General features: G+C 42.7%; 1 protein-coding gene across 1 annotated transcript in view; it reads left to right on the top strand.

Moving 5' to 3' along the window:
* The window catches only part of LOC137273726 (kinesin-like protein KIF14), a 34,845-nt gene extending 10,189 nt beyond the window's left edge, over window positions 1-24,656 (top strand). Inside the window, exons 10-31 of the mRNA XM_067806535.1 lie at window positions 3,183-3,256; window positions 3,907-4,048; window positions 4,385-4,448; window positions 5,283-5,467; window positions 5,640-5,742; window positions 6,384-6,421; window positions 7,010-7,120; window positions 7,575-7,722; window positions 8,021-8,107; window positions 8,248-8,313; window positions 8,594-8,824; window positions 9,460-9,600; window positions 10,008-10,114; window positions 10,936-11,018; window positions 11,679-11,771; window positions 13,331-13,432; window positions 14,184-14,368; window positions 15,714-15,869; window positions 16,049-16,186; window positions 16,289-16,369; window positions 22,685-22,841; window positions 23,102-24,656. Of these exons, the coding sequence (XP_067662636.1) occupies window positions 3,183-3,256; window positions 3,907-4,048; window positions 4,385-4,448; window positions 5,283-5,467; window positions 5,640-5,742; window positions 6,384-6,421; window positions 7,010-7,120; window positions 7,575-7,722; window positions 8,021-8,107; window positions 8,248-8,313; window positions 8,594-8,824; window positions 9,460-9,600; window positions 10,008-10,114; window positions 10,936-11,018; window positions 11,679-11,771; window positions 13,331-13,432; window positions 14,184-14,368; window positions 15,714-15,869; window positions 16,049-16,186; window positions 16,289-16,369; window positions 22,685-22,841; window positions 23,102-23,472 (2,863 nt within the window). The 3' untranslated portion in view covers window positions 23,473-24,656. The remainder of the gene's footprint in view (window positions 1-3,182; window positions 3,257-3,906; window positions 4,049-4,384; window positions 4,449-5,282; window positions 5,468-5,639; window positions 5,743-6,383; window positions 6,422-7,009; window positions 7,121-7,574; window positions 7,723-8,020; window positions 8,108-8,247; window positions 8,314-8,593; window positions 8,825-9,459; window positions 9,601-10,007; window positions 10,115-10,935; window positions 11,019-11,678; window positions 11,772-13,330; window positions 13,433-14,183; window positions 14,369-15,713; window positions 15,870-16,048; window positions 16,187-16,288; window positions 16,370-22,684; window positions 22,842-23,101) is intronic.
* The last annotated feature ends 2,155 nt before the right edge of the window (window positions 24,657-26,811 follow it).

Genomic DNA, 26,811 nt, shown 5'->3' with positions numbered 1-26,811 from the left:
AGTGTAAATTATGGCTGTCGGCAGTTGATCTGCATGTAGTAAGTCCTTCATGCAAACCTATTTGTTCTTCCACTGTTCGCTGTGAACTTTGCAAGAATTTATCCATTTCAGAATTTACATTATATTTATATTCTGTTCAAAAAGGTGTGTGAAGGACAAACAACGTAGGCTCTCACTAGCCATGTCTAAATCAGTTGATTGTGTGTCTTGTAACCGCATGGCTGACATGGTGACATTTGTCATTTTATTGATCAGACAGACGTATCCTGTGGACATGGTCAAGAGACCACTGAGTCTTCGTCTAGATCTCAGAAGAGAATGTCGTAAGAAATTGTCTTCAATTATTAGACCTGCACTGAAACAACACTCAATGACTTCTTGAAAGTTCTTAAGTGATGAGATCACTCCTCTCGATATATGTCACATCTGTGATTAACCTCCACTGCTACCTCCTGAGGTACAGATCAACGGCACACACGATCAACAAGCTGTGTCTACTAGACCTTCATCAACTACATCGTCTACTACGCTGCATCGTCCTGAGTCTACTGTCAGATGCTTCTTCGAACCAACCGATGCTGCTTGCACCACAGTCACTGGACACTGGCCTCTTCATGGAACAGTTCACCACTCATATGATGCACTTGTTGTATTGCCGTAACGAAGAAGAATGGAAATGCCACTCAACAGCTACAACTACAGTTTCCCTTTGTGATAGTTGCAATAGGTCCGTCGGATGAAGAAGAGGCACTGTATGCATGCTCCCATTCACAGAAATCATAGCCATCAGCTGTATCCTCATGTCGCAGGAGGGATGATGTTAATTCCATCGACTCGCCAAGTGCATGCACTCATAGATCCCACCACAGCCGCAAGCATTCTCTGTCTGCATTCCCAGTTCGTCGGAGACGCCGTTATCATTCGTCGTCTTCATCAGATATGAACTCACATAGGAAAGAACGAAGGCACTCACGAAGTGGTAGAAGTTCCAGGGATATACATAGACAGGAGGACCATGATAACACTTGCTGTGTGGACATCCCACCCTTCAACGCTTGTTGATTCCCACTTTATCATATGGAGTCTTCTATGAAAGCACCCGAAGTAGACAAGTCTTATAAGTTCATCAGTGAGGATCGTAGTAGATCCTACAAAGTGGAGGATAAGGGACAAGCTCAGCTGGACGCAACTACTCAGCGCACCTTCTTTGAGGCTTTAACCAGCAAGTTCAGCAACCTGGAGAATGAAGAAGAAAGGATGATGCTATCTGTACTTATCACCCAGAAGAAGGATCAACAATTCATTTCGGAGACTATTTACTTGGGTCACCAAGCCAGTAGTCACCTACCTACATTGGCAGTGGCAGTGCCTTTTACCTGGATGTCATCATTCAAGTGCATCACAAGACTAGTCAACCTAGACTACAGTTCAACTTCACCATCAGGCTGCTAACTCAACTCAGATTGAAAATCTACGGAAATCAGAATTAAAGTTGGAGCAAGATCTTCAGTTCTTTGGGAAGCAATCCATGACTGTGTTAAACCACATCGTCGCCCCAGAGAAACGGTCGGTGATGGAACAAGCTCTACTTTCTCCATTACCACTACAACAGTGGCAATGTCTACTTGGTCTGCTCACATCAGGATTTGACCAGATGAGGACATCTACAACTACACCCATTACACCGATTCCTGATTCAGCACACTGGACTGGATTGCTCTGTCAGACTACTTGAGACGATATCTACTACAGTGGAATCACCGACTGAATGTCTGCAGTGGGACCTGTATAGTAGAGCAGATCTACAGCAACCATCTCCGCGTAGATGCATCACTACAAGGCTGGGGTGCTCACCTGAAGCACAAAGTGGGAGTAGGAATCTGGAAGAGCAATGAACACATTCAGCATATCAACCACCAGGGGATGAAAGCTGTCATCAACAAAGTACAGCACTGGTTAACAGCATTGAGGAACAAACTACTGATGGTTCATACAGACAACTTCACAGTAGGGTTCTAAATTAACAAGCAAAGATCAGCATGATCTCACACACTGCTCCAGCTAACCTTTCAAATCTTCGACATCGTCGCTGACTTGATCCTCTACATAAAACCTTGTCACATCCCAGGTGCACGCAACATCATGGCTGACACAGTCATGCCCTCTACAACCATCTCCAACAGAATGGATGCTGCATCGAGAGGCATTTCGACTCATCAGTCAGACATTCAGATCCCCACAAATAGACCTATTTGCCACAAGGTTCAACAAGCAGATACCAACATTTGTATCTCCAATGCTGGACCTGTTAGTGTGGGTTACAGATGCTCTCAGCATCAGGTAGGAAGGACTGAACACTTATTTGTTCCCCCCTCCAGTGCTACTGCCGAAAATGAACAGGAAGATTAAAACGGATGATACCAACACAACTGGTTTTGGTCACGCCTTACTGACCAGTGACAGATTGGTTCCCAGTACTCATTGACAAACTAGGATACCCAACATTGCAACTACCACAATGGAATAACCTACTCATCCATCCACACATCACACAAGCATGCTGCAATACAGCATCGTTCCAACTTCACATATGGATTGTATCAAAGTCTGTTTGCAACATTGAGGATATTCAACTGGAGTGGCGAGGGCAGTCAGTCTAGCTCTACGTAGATCTACCTGCATGTACTGAGTGATCACGTTGAGTGATTATGACCATGTACTTGTAATGAAGATACTTGTACATGAAGAATGGTCATGACTGATCTTGATTGGAAATCTTGACATACAGACGCATTAGACACTAGCAGGACGCTAGCTGATCTGTATATCAGATGTATGGTAGTCAGCAGAATCCAATTTAGCCTTGCCCACCACTGTTTCCGTCGGATTCTGTGAGCATAGTAAGCATGAGTCAGGATAAGGGAAATAAAACTGATATTTTATATATATACTAACTCATGGCGTCTAGCCCTTCCAACTGCTCCTCTCAGGCATGTTGAATTACCAGTAGTTCTTGTGTCAGGCTTATGAGATTCAGACAGTGGCAAGCGTGGTTAGTCATGTGACCGTAATGGTGGGAAAGGGAGTCTATTGTACATCAGCTTCAGTTAGACTGTTATATCACTGTCCTGTATTTGGATCATGTTTGGAGTAACAGATTCCATGTGAACTTATTTCCCCAGATATGCCAAACAGGCCCGGTCCATCGTGAATGTTGTGCGTGTCAATGAAGACCCCAAGGCCAAAATTATTCGAGGTGAGTTGAGAAAGCAGACACAATGATATAGATGGTTGCAGGACACATTGCATAACATTTTACCCAAAAATACACACATATTTTGGTACACTAGATGATGGACATATTTAAGTCATTTCTTTCACTGTGTATGCATCTCTGTTTATGAATTGTTAATGGATTTTGGGTAACACAAATGCATGGTTGGTTTATAATTGCCAGAAGTCACATATATATAAAGAATTCAGGAAAACTGTAAGTCAAAGAGTTACTTCCCTTCCCTTAGCACAGTGCTACATATTCTGTGATGGTTGTATTTGTTCATGCTAATGCAACGAATCAGCATGCTTACCCATATTCATGGGAAGAAGATGAGCGTTTTCAGGATGCCAAATCTGCGGAAATTATTAACAAAGTAACGCATATTAGTATTTTCATGTTTTTCAATAAGCATGATTTATACTCACAAAGAACTAGGACTGTTAATTTGCTTGCAAATTGTTAAAGTTAAGAATCAAATAAAAGCAATAAATTTCAAGTTACTCCTGCATTTTTTGTATGCAGTTGGAGATATAGATATTTAAGCATAACATTCCTAACATTTCACAAGGGGATCATCATGTCTGCTTTCCACCACCATTACAATGATCAAGTAACATGTCTGTTTGCAGAGCTGCGGTCTGAGATTGAGAAGTTGCGAGGTAAGACAGCTGGGAGTGTCTGTGACGAGAGCCATGCCTCCAGTCTGATGGAGATCGCCACCCTCCGAGACAGGCTGATGGAGAAGGAGAGGGAGATGGATGAAATGTCAAGGTCAGACCACAACCAGTTCACTCCTTTCTTTACATATGCCCTTTGTCTTGTGTGAGAAGTTTCTCATTATGAACACAATTAACAAAACTTGTTCTATATAACCTATAAATCTTTGAAAGCAGTGGAAGGAGGGTGAGAACGAGTAGGTTAGTGTGAAAGTAGGTTTAGAGTCAGGTTGAGCATGAGAATTGAGGATTGCATGAGGCTTAAAACTGCTATGCCTGGCAAAATGTGGTTAAGTGTGTTTTTTGCGAATGTGAGAGGATGTGAATTTGAGCCTGAGTCAGAGTATGTGTCTATCAACGCATTCATAGACCCCATTCTTTCTTCTCCCAGGTCCTGGCAGGAGAGACTCAGAAGGTCTGAAGAGAAAAAAGTTGCTGAAGGTCGGATGCTGGAGGTGAGTTGGAACAGACGACAACTCTGGATAACAGAGGCTTACTTCTTGATAGCACTAAATTGTAGTTATTCCTAAATAGCTTTTAAATTTCAGTTGTCTCATTTCTTCATGGCAGTTTATGCCTTTACCACTTTCTGATGCACAAGCATTGTAAACTGTGATCTGGTTAACTGAGGGTGGTGGGGTAGCTTGGTGCTTAAAGTGTTCGCTTGTCACTCTGAAGACTCAGGTTCGATTCCCCAAATAGGTATGATGTGTGAAGCCCATTTCTGGTGTACTCAGATGTGGTATTGCTTAAATATTATGGCAAAAAACTCATTCTGGCTAGCTTGACTCATTACATTGACACTAAAATCTGAAAAGATGCCAAGAGTCATATTAGTGGACTCATAGGTTTTTGTCACATACTACGATCACATGTTGAGATGGTTTTGAAGATTATGTAGTATAGATTAAACCAGTAATGGCAAATTTGGTGTTTTGCTCCCCACAAAGACATGTAGACAACAGTCATGGAATTGTTCATGAGGTGAACATCCTACATTTGAGCTGACATGGAAAGCATTGAAACTGCTTCTGTGAGATACTTACTTGATAGCTTATACAGATGTAGGAGTCAAAGTAAAATCAGGATAGTATTGGGTTAGCATGGTTTGAGGGGACTGTATCAAGGACATGTTGTCATCATTATAGTAGGGAATATACTTATTCTTCATATGCCCTTGGCAAATGTTTCACGTTATTGTCAGACAAGGTTAAGGTGAGACTGCTTGTATATATGTTATTATATTGATGTAATATACTATGAGTATGACAAAACCTTCTTTGTTTCAGAAATCAGGCATTGCTCTGAAAGTTGACAACAAGCTCCCAAACTTGGTGAACCTGAACGAGGACCCGCAGTTATCAGAGATGTTGCTCTATGTCATCAAAGAGGGGCAGACACGGGTTGGCCGCATGAGCGAGACTTCAAAACATGATATACAACTCAACGGGGCGCTTATTGCTGACAATCACTGGTGTGTTGTCAATATTCAACTTCAGACGGGGATTCACTTGATATTTTGCCATTTTTTTTTTTGCATCAATTAGGAGTTTTGTGAAAACTATCAATGTGAAAATGTGTTTGTGTTTTTGTGTTTATTATTTTCATGGAATTAATATTTAGAATGATGTGGATATCTCTTTCAGCATCATCAACAATGTGGAGGCTGTGATCAGTATTACTCCAATTGGAGATGCACCTACCTATGTCAATGGGAATCTCATCTCTGAGCCCACGATACTCCATCATGTAAGCATGACAGGCATACAGTTGAATGAATGAGACCCATGAAGATCTAGGCAGGAATGATCCTTAATACAGCAAGCTTGTCTTAAGACACAATTAACAGGATTGGGTGGTCAGGTTTGCTGACTTGCTTGACACATGTCATCGTATCCCAAGTGTGCAGATCAGTGCTCATGATGTTGATCGTTGGATTGTCTGATCCAGACTTGATTATTTGCAGACCTCCGCCATATAGCTGGAATAATGCTGAGTAAGGGCATAAAGCTAAACTCACCGTCTCACTTACTGAATGAATGATGTCAGTGTTCTTATAAGTTGTTTACTGAGTCAGAGATAAGATGACATGATATGTTTAGTGATGCAATGCATGTTATATTGGGATTACATTTCTCCGTAAAGTGCAGATTTTAGTACTTTTGTTGAGTTAAGTCCCATCTAGGATTCATACCCCTCACTCTCAGAGACAAGCACACAAAGTCAGCCATCTTACCATGCTAACCCACTCAACCAGTGTGACTTCCATATATGTAATCTCAATAGTGTTATGTTGGACCACTTTCTAATGACATATGTTTAGTAGGCAGATGACAGTGTGTAATGTGTTATGACAATGTCATCCATATGTTTGTCTTGTTCATCTTCAGGCAGACCGTGTGATCCTGGGTGGTGACCACTACTTCCGGTGGGTAGAATGTCGTTTTCATCTCTCTTTGTCCTAACTGATGGTCAGTTGTTAGTTTCAACAGCTGATTATATTCAGTGGTGCATAGTAAAGTTAACTTTGTATGACCTACTGTAACATGAATTCTAAGATGCTTCGGTGAAAGAGCAAAGGTGCCAACAGTACTTTATCAGACGATGATGTGCTTTTTTTGCATTATGTCACAATGTGTTGTCATCACTGTGCCATTCTAGTCATAATCAAATGCTTTTGCATTTTGTCACAGTGTAACCGACGTCATGATGCATGTCAGTTGTCATTACCTCATACAGCCTCTCACAGTAAACTACTCCAATGCATCCTTCGTCTTGACTTACAGTTGCTTCACTCAGCTAAGATCATTGTATGCAAACATCCTTGTGCTTTAACTGTAATACCTGAGGGTGAAAGTGTGCTTTATTACACCATACATGGTGTTAGAACGACCTGTATATCTGAATTATTTCTAAATATGATTTTGAATCAAGTACAATATGTTAATAGTCAAAAGACTTTTGGCCATTGTTGACAGCACTTCCTGTTTGTCATAGTGAGCTATTTTGTGTCCAGGTTCAACCATCCAATGGAAGTCCAGAAGGGCAAGAAGACGAGTCTGACATCCAGTGAAGTGAAGGACTTTGAGTTTGCCAAGCAGGAGTTACTGCGAGTCCAGGAAGCAAGGTTGGTGAATCAGGATCTGTCTGTTCATGATTACAGACCCCACAGGCATTCCCAGGCATCAGTACTGTATACAGCTCCTTAATGCATTGGTCTTGAGTGGTGGTCACAAGCTTTAGCTATAATTATCATCGGTTGGTTCACAAGATTGTATGTCATTCTACAGAGGTGGCACCTGTAATGATTTAGGCTAGAATCTGTCTGGAACCCATGCTTATTAAGAGAGGTTGCTAGGTGATCAGGCTTGCGTAGATCGATGCTCATGCTGTTTTGTCTTGATCGTCTGGTCCAGACTTGATTATTTGCACACCACCGCTAAATAGCTGGAATGTTGCTGAACAACAAAAAAACTTATGTGGCATAAGTTGTTGTCTTGATTTCAGTCAAAGTGAAAATGTTGATGTTTTCTTTGTGGTAATGTTTACTGTCAGACTAAAGATGTGTGCTTGTGCTGCAGACTGCAGAGTGAGCTGGATGAGGCTCGGCGGCAGGCTCAGCAGGAGCTGGTACAGGAGGTGGAGAAGGCTAGGAAGGAGGCTGCCCAGGTCTTTGACAAGCAGAAGACTGGCTACGAGGACAGACTAGCAGAGCTAGAGAAGGCACTGGTAGGTGAACTTCAGTAGGCACTGAAAGGAGGGCTGGAGTAGGCACAGCTTGAGAAGGAACTGGTAGGTGAACTGGCATAGGCACAGCTAAAGCAGGCACTGGTTGATGACTTTGAAATGGCATACCTGTGTTGGGCTCTGGCATTCCAGCAAGAATGGGCAGTGGCATTTAAACTTGAGTAGGCATAGCTAAGTGGACAAGAGTAGGCTTTGGATGAACATGCACTGCTTTGTGAAGTGATGCCAGATATCCAGTATGGCAGCTGTGTAATCATTTGCCTAATCTCCTGTGCTTCAGAGCAGCCAGAATCATGAGGCACGCAAGGCTGAGGAGTGGCGACAGGAGGCTGAGGATATTATCAACAAGCTGAAGAAACAGAAGATGGTGAGCACATCTGTCAGCATATAATGTACTGAGGATAAATCTGGATGTTAATTATGAATGAATGCCTGGTTATTATATTTCCTCTGACTCTTCTACTTGTGTTGTGTTTAGTTGCCTACAACGATGTGATGATGTTGCAGATGCTGGAGCAGGAGGTGATGGCGGGGAGGAGGAGGCAGGTTGAGGAGGCCCAGGCAGCAGAGAAGGTATGTAACAGCATCTTCATCACAGACTGCTTCACAGAGCACAGGGTCAACAATATATTAGTCCTGGGTTCCATTGTAGAAAAAGCCATAAATCTATGGTAGTTACAGTCACCTTAGCGCTAAGATTAACACCTTAGAAGTCTTAAGTTTGTGGTTAATAATACATTGTTCTTCTTTTGTACAAATGAAGTAAGAGTGATCAGGCACCCAACATGCTTCTAGTATTTCATAATTTACAATTAGGAGGGCAATGCGAGACAATGTCATTTCTATAATGCAGACCTTGGGTGAGCTATCACTAGGCAGGTCTCGGCTACTGGAACTGCTGCACTCAGAGAAACAGAAAGCAGCGGAGGACCTGGAGAAATTAAAACAGAAGCGAACAGAAATGATGACACCATCAAAACGCCAGCGGGTGCCTGATACTATGACAGGCCGCACTGACCTCTACAAAGTTGCATTGCTACTCAGAGAAGCCAACAAGATCAGTCAGTATCTGAAGAAGAATACGGTGAGTGGCTGTTGAACATGCAGAAACACTTTCATTACTTCAGAATTGTTTCAAAATTTAGACTTGCTGACTTGGTTGATACATGTCATAGTATCCCAAGTGCGTAGACTGATGCTCATGCTGTTGATCACTGGATTGTCTGGTCCAGACTGGATTATTTGTAGACGACCGTCATATAGATGAAATATCGATGAGTGCAGCATTAAACAACCAACAATATTACTCAGACTTAGGTAATTAAATGGTTTATGATATATACTTTCTGTTGTGTCCTGTAGTTATGTGAGTTTTATATATGTCATTGAATGGCCAGGGAATTTAAGGCATGCAATCCAATGAAGTGGCAATAGCATGGCTTCATCGTGATGTTTCCGGACAAATAGCAAATCTTGTTTCTGTGGTAGTAGTCAGTGATTTTGCTTTGATAAGACTTCTTTACATGTTTTAGTTTAGTTGTGAACTTCCACTATCATGTGTGTGTGGTTATGTGGTACATGAGGCAGTGAGTGTTCATAAAGCCGAACTTTGCATGCATGTTTTTCATCAGTTTGGACGAACATTTTTATATCATGGAAAGTTTTACATATATGAAACTAAAGAAAATAATGAGAGCAGTTGTTGATGTCATGCTGCAGACATTCAGCCGGGAAGACATATTGGAAGATGACCAAGTGAAGCCCCTCATCAAAGTGACCAACACCAAACATAACATCTGCACGTACTGGACACTGGTCAAGTTTGAGGAGAAGTTGCTTCAGATGAGGGACCTTTTCCAGGCAAGTTGTACTGTTCATGACCAGAGTAGTTCACATCTGTTACTTGTATTGCCATAAAATGTCAGCTATTAAATTTTAACTTGAAAAGCCATTGATTGGGTGCATCAATGCAGGGCCACTGTTATGTCACTGAATGGACAATTTGAAAACATTTGGCTTACACTGATATTGTAGATGTTGATCTTCATGTGACACCAAATCTATGCCGTGTGACGCCCATTTTCTGGTGTCCCCTGCCGTGATATTGCTGGAATATTGCTAAAAAGCGGCGTAAAACTAAACTCACTCACTCACCAAATCTATGCCAGTATCGGCACTTGTCTAAATGATTCATGTAATATATGCAAGTAGTCTTCTATGCAGATTCTATGATTCAGTACCTTTTGATAGGCAACTTTGTGTTTCAGAACGATGGTGAGAGTTGTTCAGATGATGATGAGGTGTTCCATGACCCTGGGGACAGCTGGGAGAGGGACCCTCATCTGACCTGTTCCCCCATCAACTCCCCACAGCTGTGAGTTGCTCCCACACACTAACATGGTTTGGATAGGTTGCCAGACATTCACTGGGTATAAGGTGACATACTGTGTCACAAGGATATGTACATCATGAAACAAGACATAATAAGCTGAAATCAAAATAGTGTGTATGAACTCTAATGAACAACAGATTCTTGATGCAATTTCATGGGTTTTTTTCTCCAAGAATATTGATCTCAGTCTGCTTAATGGCTCGATTGTTTGTTAATCATCATTTCTTTGTATTTAATCTCCAAAATATGCTGGAATCTTTTGTCACCAAAGCTTGTTTATTACATGGAATAATCAAGAATGGTGTTGTATTTAGTGTGGCTTTTGTATGGAGAAATGCAGAAAGGGATATATGTAAAATTTATGTGTCTGCATCTAATAAATGTGCATCACTTTCATACATATTGAAATGGATAAATGGTGCCATTTACTGATTATTTATTCAATGTCCTTTGCATCCACCTCTGTGACCCAGCTGCACCTGACCGTCACCTCTGTGACCCACTTTCACTTTACCTGTGACCCAGCTGCACCTGACCTTCACATGTCACCCAGCTGCACCTGACCTTCACCTCTGTGACCCAGCTGCACCTGACCTTCACCTCTGTGTCCCACCTTCACATTCCTGTCACCCATTGGCACCTGACCTTCATGTCTGTGTCCCACCTTCACTTTACCTGTCACCCACCTGCACCTAACCTTCCCCTCTGTGACCTACATTCACTACCCTGATGATCCACTTCCACATTCCTGTGACCACCACTACAGTTGATCCACCTTCAATGACTTGTCTCCTCCCCTGCAGCATGGCGGGCTACCACCGGAGTCCTCTGTCCTCCTGCCGTTCCTCCCAGCTCAGCAGTAGCAGCAGCTATACACACAAAAGATGTAAGTATAAGAAATGCATTTATCATATAATTGATAGTGTTATCAATGTGATAACCCGAACAAATATATCTGGTAACCTGTAAAGTTAGATTCATTAAAACAATCACAATCGTGCATTGTGAGTGTTACATATCAGCAGCGAAAAAGGTGTTTCCTTAGTAACTATATACAGTATCTCAACCAGCCTTTCTCCATATTTTGAGTGGCTACAGTTACTAAACTAGCATGGAATGAATACACACAAACACTCAAAACTTGCAGTAGATGGAGTCTATTGTTTTAGACTACTTGAGTTGCTGTCCTTTTAGAAATGGTGGAAGTAATAGTTCAAATCTTGGCGACAAAGTGTTGGGTGCTCTTTCTGGTAGAATCATGGAGTTAGACGAACTTTTATGTTGTTTTTTTTACTGTTGCAGTATTTACAGATGTGGTATATGATACAATGGTTATGATGTGACAGTTTCACTTTCGTTATTCATAACAGCCCAAGACTACAACATCTGTCCTCGGAGCCTTTGACATGGCCGACATGGTACTCTTGAAAAGAAAACTGCCATGTAATAACGTCTTATCATCAACCATGCTCAGACAGATACACTGTTATACTGTTGAAACATTTCATTTCTACACAAAGACATTCATTCTGATGTTCATTTCCAGTGTCACTTGGGTCTGTGGGCAACCATTTCTGCCTGGCTGATGTATCCCGACAGTGCAAGGAAATGGTAGCTCAGATCACAGACAAACATTCAGGTAACATTCTGTGAACCACTATATCACTTGGTCGTCATGGCAATACATTTTTCATTCCTGGTACAGTTGTACATTGGGTCAGGGATCTGTAAATGTAGAATCAGACTTTTCTACTTACAATTTTGCTGAAATATTACAGATGTGAGGTGGGCTTCACTCACCCTAGATCTTACAGCTTACTACTCTACTACTGGGGCGGTGGGGTAACATGGTGGTTAAGGCATACACATGTCATGCTGAAAACTGTTCAACTGCCCACATCGCAGTCTAAGTAAACTTACCCTCAGTACTTTTCATAACACTCCACTACTGAGTCTAACAAAACCTTATGGGAGGTCACGTTAGGTAACCTTTCAGATTGACCAATCAGAACAGAGCTTACCATATCGCGAAAGTGGACATTCGCACATACCTTTTGAACCTTTTTGTCTCGAAAAGGTTCGTACCCGAACGATTCCGAATGCTATTTAGTGCACGCTTACTTCCGGGTGATGCACACGGCATACGTACAACCATGACAACGGTGAGTAAACAGTGGCTGAAAATGGTGTTTTTGGCAATATTCAAGGATGTCATCTTGCAGAAATATTAGCTAATGGTAACCATGTCAACAGAAACCCCAAAGCGTATATACTGCAGGTAAACAAAATTGTGTTATATGCAGATTTTTGTTTGTGGAGGGATCTGTATCAGTGACCTGAATATTTTGAAAGTCTGATCCCTAAATAGTAGCCATTGTCTGATTGGTTAAATCTATTTAACCGTCTTGCATTTGATTGGATGGTCATTGGTCACTCAAAGGTTACCTGACGCGACCTTCTACTAGGTTTTGTTAGACTCAGTGGTGGAGTGTAACGAAATACACTGAGACTCAGACTGCCCCACATAGGTACAATGTGTTGGACCCATTTCTGGTGTCCCCTGCTGTGATATTGCTGAAATCTTGCTAAAAGCAGCGTGAAACCAAACTCACTCCCTGCAACTTACTACCACTAGAAAAAATGACCAGTGCAGGTCATGTGAAAATCACCTTTCATCTGACCAATCAATACTTTCCTTATCAGATCACAAAATGAAATGTGTTTTCTAATCATGAAAAGTTAAAACAATGACATGAGAGATTCTGAATGACAGTTATGTGCTGCTGGACCCATTTTGTATGCTCTTGGAACCCCAAGGAAGGTATTGTCATGCAATCACAGGTGTTAGACATTTCAAAATTTCTTATCTTCAGTTTTCAAATTTTGAATCATGTTCCAAATGTTTTTAAAAATCTGGAATAAAAATTAACCTTTCTGAAACAAGTGCAGCAGTATTTGACCAAACTGCTTCCTGACCGGCCAATATCAAGTTTCTGTAAGACGACTGACCATGTGGGACGTGCTCAGATCGATCGTTGGTGAAGTTGTAGTGAGAAGGGAGATCTGATCTAATGTCATTTGGACTGGCTGTTAGGAGCAACAGGCAATGGTCAAGGTCACTGATGTGGAGATCTATTTTGTTGAGTTCTAATGGCAGATGTTATATGAAGGCTTATGACTGTTGTTTGTCCAAAACAGGAAGTGCACTACAAGAGAGTTTTGGAGACAAGATCCTGTGCAGTTGTCACGACCTTCGTATGTCTGTGTTAGCCATCATGGATTCCACAGGAGGACCTGATGGTGAGTTGAACCTTGCTATTCTTTTTCATAGAGATCCTCCTTGGGGTACTTATAAGCATAAGACAGACTCCAGTACCCCAAGGAGGATCTCTATGAAAAAGAATCGAACAAACCTGTAGAGGTTGCAGATTCTTTGAATAGAGTCCTCCTTGGGGTAAGGCCACCCACCTCCCCACATTCTGTCTGTATTGCTTACAGAACGGAAGTGTTTTGCTGGAGGCTATAGTCTGAAGAGTTACCTGCTCTTGGCTGTCACGGGGCCAGGGGCCCTGTAGGGGTGGTCTCACAAGACAAAAACGATGTTTTTTGTTTTGTATATATTTTATTGAAAAAATATAGTTACAACTGTCGCGAGAATTTAAAGAACATTTAAATGCTTATAAGTACCCCAAGGAGGACTCTATTCAAAGAATCTGCAACCTCTACAGGTTTGTTCGAATATGTCATACAACTGATGTTATAATATACAACTGGGATATGACATGTATACATTTGAGGTATTATATGCATTAGCTGAGATAAAACATGTATATAAATTGTTTAAATCAACGCTGTTAGTGTTGATGACTAGATTGTCTGGTCCAGACCTCATTATTTACAGATCACTACCATATAGCTTGAATAGAGTGTAACGTTTAACAACCAACCAACGCAGTTAAGGCGTGTCTACTACTGGGATATGACTTGTATTGACCTGAGATGCAGCATGTATGCAACAAAAGCCTTCCCTTACTAACTGTCTCTGTTCCAGACGAGTTGTACAGCCAGGAGAGACATCTGCTGCAGCTGGTCGTGTGTCTACAGAAGCTATCAACAGCCTGCAGTCTGTGGGCGCAGCTGTATGAAGGATGTGGGTCGTCCAGCCTCACGGAGCTTCTGCAGCGTCTGCTGTCTCAGCTCCGGACAGTCACTGGTCATGTTACAATGTTTATACAGGTAAAAGCAGGGTTTAGCTTAACTTTCAAAACGAAGGACCTGACCTGAAAACATTACTACCTGACTTGAAAACAATAAGGATCCTGTAAAGCAGTGAAATTGTGTATTGTTGTTTTCTCTGTGGTTTGATACTACTTGGCAGGTTCCACTCAAATGAGCAACTTCCGAACCATTTTCATATGTGCTAAAACATTATCAAGTTGTCATCATGTTGACGAGACATTTGTGAGGTTTGAATGCAAGAGGCAACATTTCTAACCTGAATGAAATGTCATGCTTTGATGGAATCTGATGATGGAATGGGATCTGTAGAAGGAATGGGAATCTTGTGATGCAGCAGGAATCTGATGATGGAATGGGAATGTCTCATGGGAATCTGATGATGGAGTAGAAATCTGATGATGTAGTGGGAATGTCTCGTGGGAATCTAATGATGGAGTAGAAATCTGATGATGGAGTGGGAATGTCTGGTTGAAATCTGATGATGGAGTAGAAATCTGATGATGGAGTGGGAATGTCTCATGGGAATCTGATGATGGAGTAGGAATCTGATGATAGAGTGGGAATGTCTCATGGAAATCTGATGATGGAGTAGAAATCTGATGATGGAGTGGGAATGTCTCATGGGAATCTGATGATGGAGTAGGAATCTGATGATAGAGTGGGAATGTCTCATGGAAATCTGATGATGGAGTGGAAGTGTCTCATGGGAATCTGATGATGGAGTAGGAATCTAATGATGGAGTGGGAATGTCTCATGGGAATCTGATGATGGTGTGGAAATCTGATGATAGAGTGGGAATGTCTCATGGGAATCTGATGATGGAGTGGAAATCTGATGATAGAGTGGGAATGTCTCATGGGAATCTGATGATAGAGTGGGAATGTCTCATGGGAATCTGATGATGGAGTAGAAATCTGATGATGTAGTAGCAATCTTGTGATGCAGCAATAATCTGATTATGTAGTAGGAATCTTATTGTCGAGTGGGAATGTTTCATGGGAATCTGATGATGGAGTAGGAATCTGATAATGTAGCAGGAATCTGATGGAGTGTGAATCTGATAATGTAGCAGGAATCTGATGGAGCGTGAATCTGATGGTGGAGCAGGAATCTGATGGAGTGGGAATCTGATGATGTGAAGTGTCTGATGATGTAGGAATCTGATGTAGGTATAGGAATCATGGCAACTGTAGTAAAACTTTCACACTGAATTTGTCACTCATTTCACACAAATTATCTTCCTTTATTTGAATATTCAAATTAATCTAACCATAGCATATATTATGCTACTAACTAAACTGGGATTGCTGAAAACATGAAAATATGTTTGTTTCACTTTAGGGTTGTGAAAATGAACTTCGTAGTATGGTCCAAGAGTCAGGGACGAAGATTATCGACAGTGTCAGCAAGATGTGTCGTCAGTGTGGAGAGCTTGCACTGGTCACAGACATGCACATGACATCACTTGATGTCCCAGGGGATCATAGACATCAGCAGGTAATGCTCATTATAGGTGTTGTCAGGACAGTATCTCAGATAATCAAAAGTCTCAGGAATTGTCAGTAGAATATGTAATATATTCCTGTCCAACAGAGGTAGAGTTATGGCCTCCTATTGCTTTGATGATGATGATGATGATGATGATGATGATGATGATGATGATGATTTTTTCTCAGCTAGCTCATGACATCTGTCAGGCATTCCTGTCAGGAGGCGACTCGTACGTGGACAGGTCTCTCCAGGATGGCGTTCAGTCCCTCGAGGAGACGGAGTGTCAAGCACAGACACTGGCAGATAAAGCAGTCAAAAGTCTGGTATGTCCTTCCTCTTGTCTAGGTTTTTCTCAGTCAAGCCATGTGTTGTAAGTCCTTGCATTGTACAGTATACTGACTGTCTATGTTGACTTCTTGTTTCAGAAATATGGTGATCTACCCCAGCATATAGAAATCGTTGTTTCAACCAACAAAGTTTTGCTTCAGAAGTGCCAAGAAATTCAGGTATCTATTGATCTTTATCTCAATTTAAGATCTAGCAGTGGATATGGAAGAATTAAGGGGAACAAAATGCATTTGCAACAAAAACTAAAGACATTCAGTGACAGAATGGTATTAAGGGAAAAGGCTTATTTTTCCTTATCCTGACTCATGCTTATTATGCTTATCTCCTTCCACTGTTTGAATGATAGTTGAACACTTGAATCCCTTTGTAGATCCCTTGAAGAAGACGTAAAAGTTCACTCACGAGTTGTCTCCCTTGAGCCCTTTTCTCTGACACCCGCCCCCCACCCCAAACAATCACATGACTAACCATGCTTGTCACTCTCTCCTTCATCGCCCATGTGGATGGTTGGGCGAGCACTCGAGTCGAGTCCTGTAAATGCACTACATCCAATTATATTTAGACCCTGTTTACAAATGTACCTGTGTATGGTTTTTGGTAATAATTTACATCATTGTATGTCAAAATTTTGAAAAGTTTTTCTTTATTTTATGACATTTTTTCATCATAATGAAGTTTATTTATGTTTGATGAAATCTTGCAGTCACTGCGTGTACAGGTTAATAGCTGATCCTCACCCCCAATGCCTGTCATGCATCCATGTTCTTTCAGCTTGTGTTGCATATACTGTATTATTTTTTACTTACCTTACCATAGGTCTATAGCTTATTACCTCAAGCTTCGCTTAGTAGGAGATCTGACGGAGTTGAATTGCTATTCAATCTTGAATGGCTACCTCGCAATCGACGACTGTCGTGATACGAAAGTATCTGGATCTCCCCACTGTGAATGCATGCAGACTCCACGTGAACTTCACTTTTATTTCAAGCGTCATCTGATCGAGACATGTTTGGGTTGCTAGATTTATTTTTCCAGCTAATAAAGTTTGACTATACTACGCTTTTGCACTGTTTCCTTTCAGGTTCTTAGTGTGTGATATGTATATTTTTCAATCTATGTGTCGATTATAACATATATTTTCGTTATTGTACACTTGTCGGCTACCTCGTAACAGACATGGTAGCGTGTCTCCTATTTGTTGTTGCCTCCATAATGTTTACTGCATTGGTTTCATTTGTTTGCGTATTGTTTCTATTGATAGTTATGTGTCCGCTGTATTTAAGCTTTGTATTTCTTAGCGCAGTATTGAGTGTAAATTTTGCTGTCCTTTTCGAAGTATTTCACTTGTCTGTTGCAAGCATGCTGCTGCATGTGTGAGTGGAGCAGTCCATTACGTGGTAAGGGGTATTTTTTTCTTTATCCTAATAATCACATTTATGTTTCGGTCTATTACAGTAGTTGTGCATGACACGTCACTTCTGTGACGTTTGCGAAGGCTTGAAATCCGGCAAGGACTCTCACCCTTATTGTCTGGACTGTGCTAGGAAGAGGAAGACTCGGAGACTGCGGAAGACATTCTCCTGCATCCCCTTCTGGATCGAGATTATCTCTACCCTGTATGCCGGAGATGCACACAGGGACAGATGGTGCCTCCTACTAGAGCTCCTACGCTGGTGCATCTGATTACCCGACACCAGGGCGCATCTCAAGCTACAGATACACCGGTTGACGCCAGGGTCAGCTGCTCCTCCTCGTGCCAGACAGTCGGCATAGCAGGTGCCGGAGCACAAGTCGACCATTCCTTGGAATACTGACGAAGAACAATACTTCTCCCCCAACAAGAGGAGGACCTCGCTCATGTTGAGGAGGAAGAGGGACCGTACCTGCCATTGTCTGCTATGTACGACTGGATAGCTGATAGGCTTCCGGATTGCCCCTCCCCAGCGTCAGGGGTAGACAGCGCCAGGACCATCAGGGTGGACCCCAAACTGATGATCCCACCACATCCGATGGTGGCTGACGCCATATCGTCCCAGAATGAAGACTCTGCTAAGCTATTGTTGAATACCATGATCAGAGCGCCATAGTCAAAAAAGTATGACTACAAGGAGCATAGTCTCGACTTTGCGGACTCTGGGGCAGTGTTGGATGAGGCCATCAGAAGACTATCTTCCTCCACCACGTATAAGGTACAGGACTCCAGATTACAGGCCATTGATGGTCGCTATTCCTATGACAAGGCAAAGTGCTACATCACCTATTGGGACATGTCCGGACAGCTTGAGTGATGATGACAGTAGTGCGCAGGATGGGGTTTTTGGATGCTTGTTCATTGCAGGAAGAGTTTAAACGGTGTGTTATTAGAACTCCTTTCTCATCACAGGCCCTCTTTGGGAATGCCATTCCAGAAGTTTACAATTTTGTCAACGTTCGAAGCCCTCTCATCTGCTTTTCGTGATAAAACGGGAACACGCAGCAGAGGCAAGAAACGTTACATCCCAAGGAGAAAATCTGTGAGATCTACCTTTACAAGAGGTCGCAACCAGGACTTTGCAGCAGCTGATCGTTGCAAGCCATCAGACACAACCAGGGATGCCCCCCGCCACCCCCGGCAGAGGGAAGGGGAAGCGCTCCTATTCAAGATGTTGAAGGTGTCACCTGTCACGACTGAGACCTCCGCCACCCCCAGCCATGAGAGTTTTCCCTACACCAGTAGGTGGGCGACTGGGCATCTTTTGGAGGAACTGGTCCATCCTCGAAGATCCCTACATTATCAGAATTCTAAAGAAGGGCTACAAACTACCGGTCATACAGTCTCCACCGTTAACATCTCAGCCGTCGACAGGGGTATGTCCAGAGGCAGACAACATCAAAGTGTTGTTAGGCAAGAATGCCATCGAGGAAGTGCTGGACCCACACCTGTCGCCAGGGTTCTACTCACCGGTCTTCCTCATTCCCAAGAAGGACTGTGACAAACTGTGCATGATTCGCAACATGGTGGCGTTAAAATGATCGTTACTTGATGGAGCCTCCTCACTTCAAGATGGTATCTTTGGAACAGCTGTGCCTCAAGTTGGTCCCGGGAACGTGACTGTGCAGTCTTGGCATACAGGATGCATATCTGCACCTCCCCATCTACCCGGCTCACAGGAAGTTTCTGAGGTTTGTATTCGAGGGTCGACATTACCAGTGGCGAGTCCTACTGTTTGGCATTTCCACGGCCCCATGGCTATTTACCAGAATCACGATGCCTATCAGTTGATTTCCTCATCTCAGTTCGACCCATACATAGACGATTGCCTGCTCAACCAGTTCGAACCTCAGTTGCTACGCAGACAGCTAGACTTTGCCATCCGTCTCCTGGAGCAGTTAGGGTGGTTAATCAACTGGGAAAAGTCGCAGTCACAGGTGTTTATCGGGGGTCTTTTTCGGACTCAGTACTGACATCAGCACAGGACTTGACACGCAGGGGGCGTCTGATGCTACGTCTGTTACACAGGTACATCCTCCCGTACATACATGCAGACGATGTGACGACACGCCTGTTGCTTCCGGTACATCAGCACCAATACCTGCGCTGGTGGACGATCGAGTTAGTTTGACCAAGTTTGTGCAGGACCACGAACTATTTGTCGACGTGTCACTCCAGGGCTTCAGCTTCCAGTGTACGTGTCTCCGATACCAGATCTGGCAGCTTGGATCGTCGATGCTCTGTCGATGTCTTGGGAAGGACTGGATGCGTACGCCTTCCCGCCGCCAGTACTAGTTCAAGCGGTAGTGGCGAAACTCAAGCCCACGGTGAGGATCCGTCTGCTTTTGGTCGCGCCCTGGTGGTCAGCGAGGACGTGGTTCCAGAATTGTGCCGCCTTGCAGAAAGAAATCCATTCGGGCTTCCAGAGTGGGATCAGTTGCTGTACCATCCCCACAGTTGGACACTGCACCCAGACCCTGCGCGTTTTCATCTATGCGCCTGGACCATTTGCAAAGGACTTTGAGGGCCAAGGGGTACTCATCTCAAGTGGCAAAGATCATTGCCCATGCGCACAGAGCTTCCACCCGATCACTCTGTGATGGCAAGTTGCCTACATTTGAGAAGTTCTGTGCCCAAATGTCCCAAGACCCGCTGTTAGCGTCACTCCAGGCGGAATTTTTACGATATTTGCTGTGCTTGAGGAAGCTCAGGGGCAGTACTATTGGGACTTATCTGTCAGCACTGAATTCAGTGTTAGCTGTCAGAGGGGATAGGAAGGTCTCAAAGATCCCTGAATTAATCGTTATGTTAAAGGCGTTCAAGCTGGAGGACCAAAAGGTTAAGTTCCGGCTGCCAGCGTGGGACCTGCACTTGTGAGGTTGCCCCTATGAGCCACTGAACAGGGCATCATTTGACAACCTAACAAGGAAGACAGTGTTTCAGCTGGCATTAGCTACAGTGGCGAGAGTTAGCGAAATTCACGCGCTGGATGTGACTAAGGTCCGGTTTCAACAGACCAGACATGGTGCTGCACACTTGGGCCTTCTCTGGGATTTCCTGGCAAAGAACCAGCTGCTGGGTCAACCAGACAGGTTAGTTATTCACCATCCCCCCTCTTACTGCCATCATTAGACCAGAGGATGGGGAAGAGCAGTTGCTCTGTCTAGTCTGGGCCCTAGATTATACAGTGGAAGCTGTCTAATCCGGCACTCATCGGGATTGATTAAATACTCCGCTTTAGACAATGTGTCGGATTGCGGAGGTGATGATAAATGTACATGGCACGGAAGGGACTTGGATTTTATGCTGGTGTTGACAACTTGCTGGATTAGAGACATGCCGGTTTTGACGGCTTCCACTGTACATCAAGAAGTCCTCTCCTCGTCGGGGAACTAGGAAGAGGTTGTTCCTGCCTTTTTCTGTGATGGCTAGAGGGGAAGTCACCAGGAACACAGTAGCCTTATGGTTGAGGCAGACCATCCTGGCCACTTACGACGCACAGAATCTTCCCCACCCATTGTCTAACAACCTCAACAAGATTCGGACGTTAGCCTCCAGTATGGCCCTGCACAGGAACTGTACAGTTCCTGACATTATGGCTGGATGCTTCTGGGGGTCCTCTACAGTATTTGATATGGAGGGGCTGCAGTCTTTCGGACCATTAGTAGTTGCGCAGCATCTCACGCGTCCATCCGCCTTGTAATGTACAATCTGTACTTACATGAGATGATGTACTGTACCCCTCCGGTGGTTAGTACGTGACCTACTACTCTTGATTCTGGTTCCAGTGACCTTCACGAGAGATTGTTGCGGCTGACCGTCATACAGTGAATCAGTAGTGGTCCGGCTGCCCTGAGGCATATGTGGGATATTAAAACGCTGACGTTCCTCTGGAGTCCTACACCACCGTCCTGTCTGTTGTATCCATATGTTATAGACCTATGGTAAAGGTAAGTAAAAATGTGTTACAAACTAAATATTTTAGATATTTAAATACTCGTCACTACAGACTCTTCAGAAAGAGAAGTAATAGTGAAGTTCTCATGGAGTCTGCGCATGCACTGTGGGGAGATCCAGATACTTCTGTATCATGACAGTCGTTAATTGCGAGGTAGCCATTCAAGATTGAATGCAATTCAACTCCGTCAGACCTCCTACTAAGCGAAGCTTGAGCTAATATGCCATAGACCTATGGTAAGGTAAGTATTCAAATATCTAAAATCTTTAGATTTCAACAAAATTTATCAGATTTGCAATTTAATTGTTATTTGTATAGCATCTATAGCCGTGTGATGGACTGGGTGAGGAAGTAATCTCAAATCACTGGTGATAAATCTGGAGATAATGCCGGTAGCCGCATGTTGTTAAGTACTGCTGAAATTAAGAATTCAGGTGATTTGCTGAGTACGTTCCAGGAACAGTTGCCTGCTGCTGACAGAAGATAGGTCTGCTAACTGAGTGAATGCTACTGGAGTGTAAAAGACAGAAGTCATCTTCATCTGTTGCGCAGAAGAGATTGTCTTTATCTAGGATCACTTTGAAGTCACCTTGTTCCATTAAAACAACACAATCAGAGCTCTTTCAACACAAACATTGTGCCTCCTGACAACGCAAAACAACGCTTGGAGAAGTTTGGGTCTTCATCCTTCTTACTCCAGTCTATGGCGGAAGACTATGTGTTTGAACGTTCACATTCGAGAAGATCTTCACGTTCGGAAGACTCTGCCGTCAAAGTGGGAAGAGGAACAAGGTTCCACGAACATCCTTGTGACTACAAGAGACCATGCAGTAATGTTCCATAAAGGCGCTGAGTTGGAAATCAAACCTGTTATCATGCTGACTTGTTGATAATCTTCACTCTTCACTTAGCTTTTGGTTCAGAGTCCATGCGCACCATCTAGACCAGACTAGCCTGAGTGATTAAGACTCTGGACAAGTGAAGGTCTAACTCGTACCCTTATTTATAGAAACAATCTTATCATAATCTATTTTCATTTTCCAGATTGAACTGGACACAAGCATGCGAGACAGTTCTGATGCTCGCTTACCACACTTCTACCAGACAAGCTTTCGACGATCCCAGACCCTCCTGTCCCATATCAACAGTTTGGTGGACACAACCAGTCTCCTTGTTCAGTCAGCTGTGTCTGTATTAGAAGGTAAAACACCTGGTGTCTGGTAGACATGAGTAGTCTTGGTTTTACAGCTGTATAAGTTTGAGAGGGTAAGACAGCTTGTGTCTGGTAGACACGTGTCTGATTTGTAGTCTGGACATCTCATCCATCGATACTTTGCTTCTGATGGACACAACCTCCCTTTGTTTGTCAGGTGTACTTTTGCTAAGATATGACACTCAACCTGTTCTTTTGTATTGATCTGTCTTCGCTGGCGGAAGTTATATTTCTGATTCACGTTACAGAAACCAATGGCGGTGATATCCGGAGGGTGTACCGATGTGCAGAGCTCATTCAGAAAGCTTCTACAAGGCTGTTGAGCTGTGCTGGAAGACAACCTGTGAAGGATTCAGGGTCCGACCTTGAAGAGATGTCTGTTCTCTCTGACTCTCAAGCCGAACAGTTAGAATATGCTGGACAGGAAGTAAACTCTGCAACCACCTCTCTCATGGAGAATATGTCAAAGTTCATCAGTGCCGACAAGTGGACAGTATCACCGGGTCGGGGGAAGAGGTTGCTACCAATCTCTCCAGAGAAGTCTCCAAGTGGGTCTGTGCCAGCTAGATGTGTGTCAGTGAAGAAAAACATCATTCTTGTCAATAGTGCTAACTCATGAGTATTGTGGAGAAATGAAAATACAAACAATATGACAACCGGTATCATGTTTTATATGAACAGTTCCTAATGCAACTATTCCACAGATGATTATGGTTAATGTAATGAAATAATCACTTTTAGATTCAAGACAATTGATGATTTTTATGATATAGATATACAAAGCGCTATGACTAACTGTCAACATGATCAAATCATGTAGGGAAATATTTTACCTGTACATAGTTACCAGTGACAAGTGAAAAATTCTTGGGCATGTTTCATGACTTGTATTTTGAAATACATAATATTTTTAGTAGATGTCTTGTGTTGAAATTGACATCCATGTAAATTTAAATCTCTGATGAGAATATTCTGTGTGTGCCCATAGTGAATGTGCTACTTAAAAAATACTTTGCTGCCTTAACTGGTTATCAGCATGTATGAGTGTATTTACACCATATACATGATCTATAAGGTTGTGATAATCTACATGAATAAAGTATACTGGGAGAACATGAGTATAGCCTGACGTGACAGTGCCTTTTGAGGTCAACTGGTCATCACTGAGCAGCAATGGCCACTTATACATAAATAAGCCTGAAGACATCTTTTACCCATGGGCACATATAGCTTTTTAAGAAAGAGTGTCAGTGGTCATTTAATAATCTTTTTGGACAAAAAGGGCTGCATCCACCCTGTGGAGCTGCCTATGCCAGCTTTTTGTCACTCAGGCTTGCTTTCAGAGGTAGTGGGTTAAAAGTGGTAAATGATCTTTCTACTGTGTTAACAAGGTAGCTGCTTGGTAGGCAAGTGCAATATATAGTTTGCTGTATTTATTGTTGACATGTTTTTTTTTCAGGCTACAGAAGGTTCATGTTTGTGGCAGTGTTAAATGAATACAACAGGAATGTTTAGAAAGTCATGGCATGTTGGTATTGTCAGTTCACAAAACCTGTTGGAAGGGGCTAAGTAATGCTGGGATATTGTTAAGAGGAATGTAAAATCCTACTCACCTACTTCTAAGTTTCAGACATTGTACAGAATATAGTGGTTCTTTATCGAGGCAGTTAGTAAATAGCTGTCACTTACAGTTAATTCCATTTACCTGAGACATCATATTTGTAGTGGGATTTTCTTTTGTTGATCAGGCGTTTTATTATAATTCTTTGTATAATATCAAGATATTAAAATGAAATAAGTATTTATTGAATGTTTTGTCTTACATCCTACAATATTTTCTGGGATTTGTGGTCAAATGACACTTCCCAGTTTTCACCAAGGTCATACTAGAATAAACTGAGGTCATGAGGCACACTTCTCTCTGAGGACATGCAACACCTACACTCACCTCTCACTGAGGTCATCTGACACTTGAACACTTGTCACTGAGGACATTCAACACCTGAATCCACTTTTCACTGAGGTCATGTGACACCTTCACATTTCTCTGAGGACATTCAACACCTTCACCCACTTCTCACTGAGGTTTAGTACACCTGGAGGTGTATATCATTTCAGGAGAAACGAACAATTCCATACTTGTTCCAATATAAGTGTCTATATGTATGAGTGTGTGTGTGTGCGTGGTTGCGTGCGTATGTTAAATGCGTCTGGATGCGAGATTTGCAAACAACACAGGCCCAGGATAAATACATCACAAGTAAGGTTTTAGGACTTCTGGGCCTACAATGGCCACTGTGTCACCAAGTCACGTGTTCACATGACTTGGTAGACATTAGAAATTGCATGCTGTATTCTAGGTGAACACATGCTGTGAGGAAATCGTCTCATTCTAGCCAGAAGTCAATGGTGTTTAGTGTGTGCAATCTTTGAAATTACTTATGCTTTCGTTTAATATATTCAGAAGAGTCCAGATTACCCTTGAACTTTCTGAATAGGCTGGGCGTGTCTGAATAGGCTTGGACGTGTCCAGATAGGCTTGGACGTGTCTGGAACCACAAAAGTGTTCCGTTGCCCCTCTGCACCCTTACAATATACCACAAATGTGTTCTTTCGGTAGTTTGTACCCGCACAGTATATCACCAACGTGTTCTGTTGTCGTCTGCACCCTTACAATACATTACAAAAGCGTTGTTGCTCGTATGTATTCTTAAAATACGTTGCAAAAGTGTTCTGTTGGTTCACCAGAGCGGTACGACCCATTGTCCTTACAGTGTCCCTCTAGTGACAACGTGACACGTCGTGAGAGGTCTAAATAGTAAATGCGGTAGTAATTTCACCTGCTTCGCCAACTCATCAACTATGCCCAATGAAGGGCACTGCTATGGAGCTGTCGGGATTTATACACCTGTTCGGGGCTGAACTGTTTTATGGCATTTTAGTCGGCTTGCAGAATTTAAACAATCAATTATTATACTGAAATTAAATATTATATACTTTATTTAAACGTTTAACTGTACCACAAAGGGCTTAAGATCCGTCTACTTTGATCCAGTCTCGCGAAAAGATGTGTGTATTTATCAACTATGACTTCAATACTACAACTGTTTTTATAGACATGCATCGTTTCTGCCAAAGAAAAAAAGAAATGTTTTCAAATACATGCGTTTTGTCTTTGTCTACGTTGTACGTGTACTGGGCGAGCTGTCAAAGGCGTCAAGCTAGTGACCGGGCTCACTAGTGACCGGGCGTGAAAAAAACCCCTTTGAGTTAACTTTGTGTGCAGACATTTTCCATTGTCACAACCCAAAGTGTACAGTACACAACTCTGTGTACTTTAAAAAAGAACCCACGAATCCGTTCGTTGGTAAATGACCAGACGTTGCCCACATGAGCACATGCAGACACCCAGTTGCAGTAAACTTGGACAAAGTTACTGTGACTTTGTATCCCAGTCGACCCAGCTGTGAATGGGTTCTTCGTACAGATTTACTCGATGTGGTTTGTGCCTGCAAGAGTGGTATGATCCCCAGGGATCTGACATTGATGTGGAGGCAAAAACAGCGTCTTGGAACAGGTGAGCTGGATGTTGGCGCTATATCAATTTTAGCATAACGATAAAATGGGAGTCATGGAAAGACCTCTGACAATCTTACAGCTTACTCGTCATTTTGAATACGCTAATGACCCGTACTATCCCCAGCCAATACTTTTTTGTGTAAAATCTTCTCACGTTTCCAAAAATTTTTAATAGTGCGCTTTAATGCGCAAATAGACATCTGAAACCCAGTGTTTATGATTCGTTTTATTCGTGTTGGTTTAGTAGGCCTGTGTGTGGCAACGTTTGTCAGTCTGACATGAATCAGTTACTCTCACTGTCACAAGGATGTGCAGCAAGGGCGTATGTTTAGTCCATGTTGTTTTTTGTTCGGTTTGTTATGTTGCCCAGCAATTAACA

Source organism: Haliotis asinina, chromosome 2 (assembly GCF_037392515.1).
Source record: "Haliotis asinina isolate JCU_RB_2024 chromosome 2, JCU_Hal_asi_v2, whole genome shotgun sequence".
NCBI lineage: Eukaryota > Metazoa > Mollusca > Gastropoda > Lepetellida > Haliotidae > Haliotis > Haliotis asinina.
This window is presented reverse-complemented; position numbering and strand designations above follow the sequence as displayed.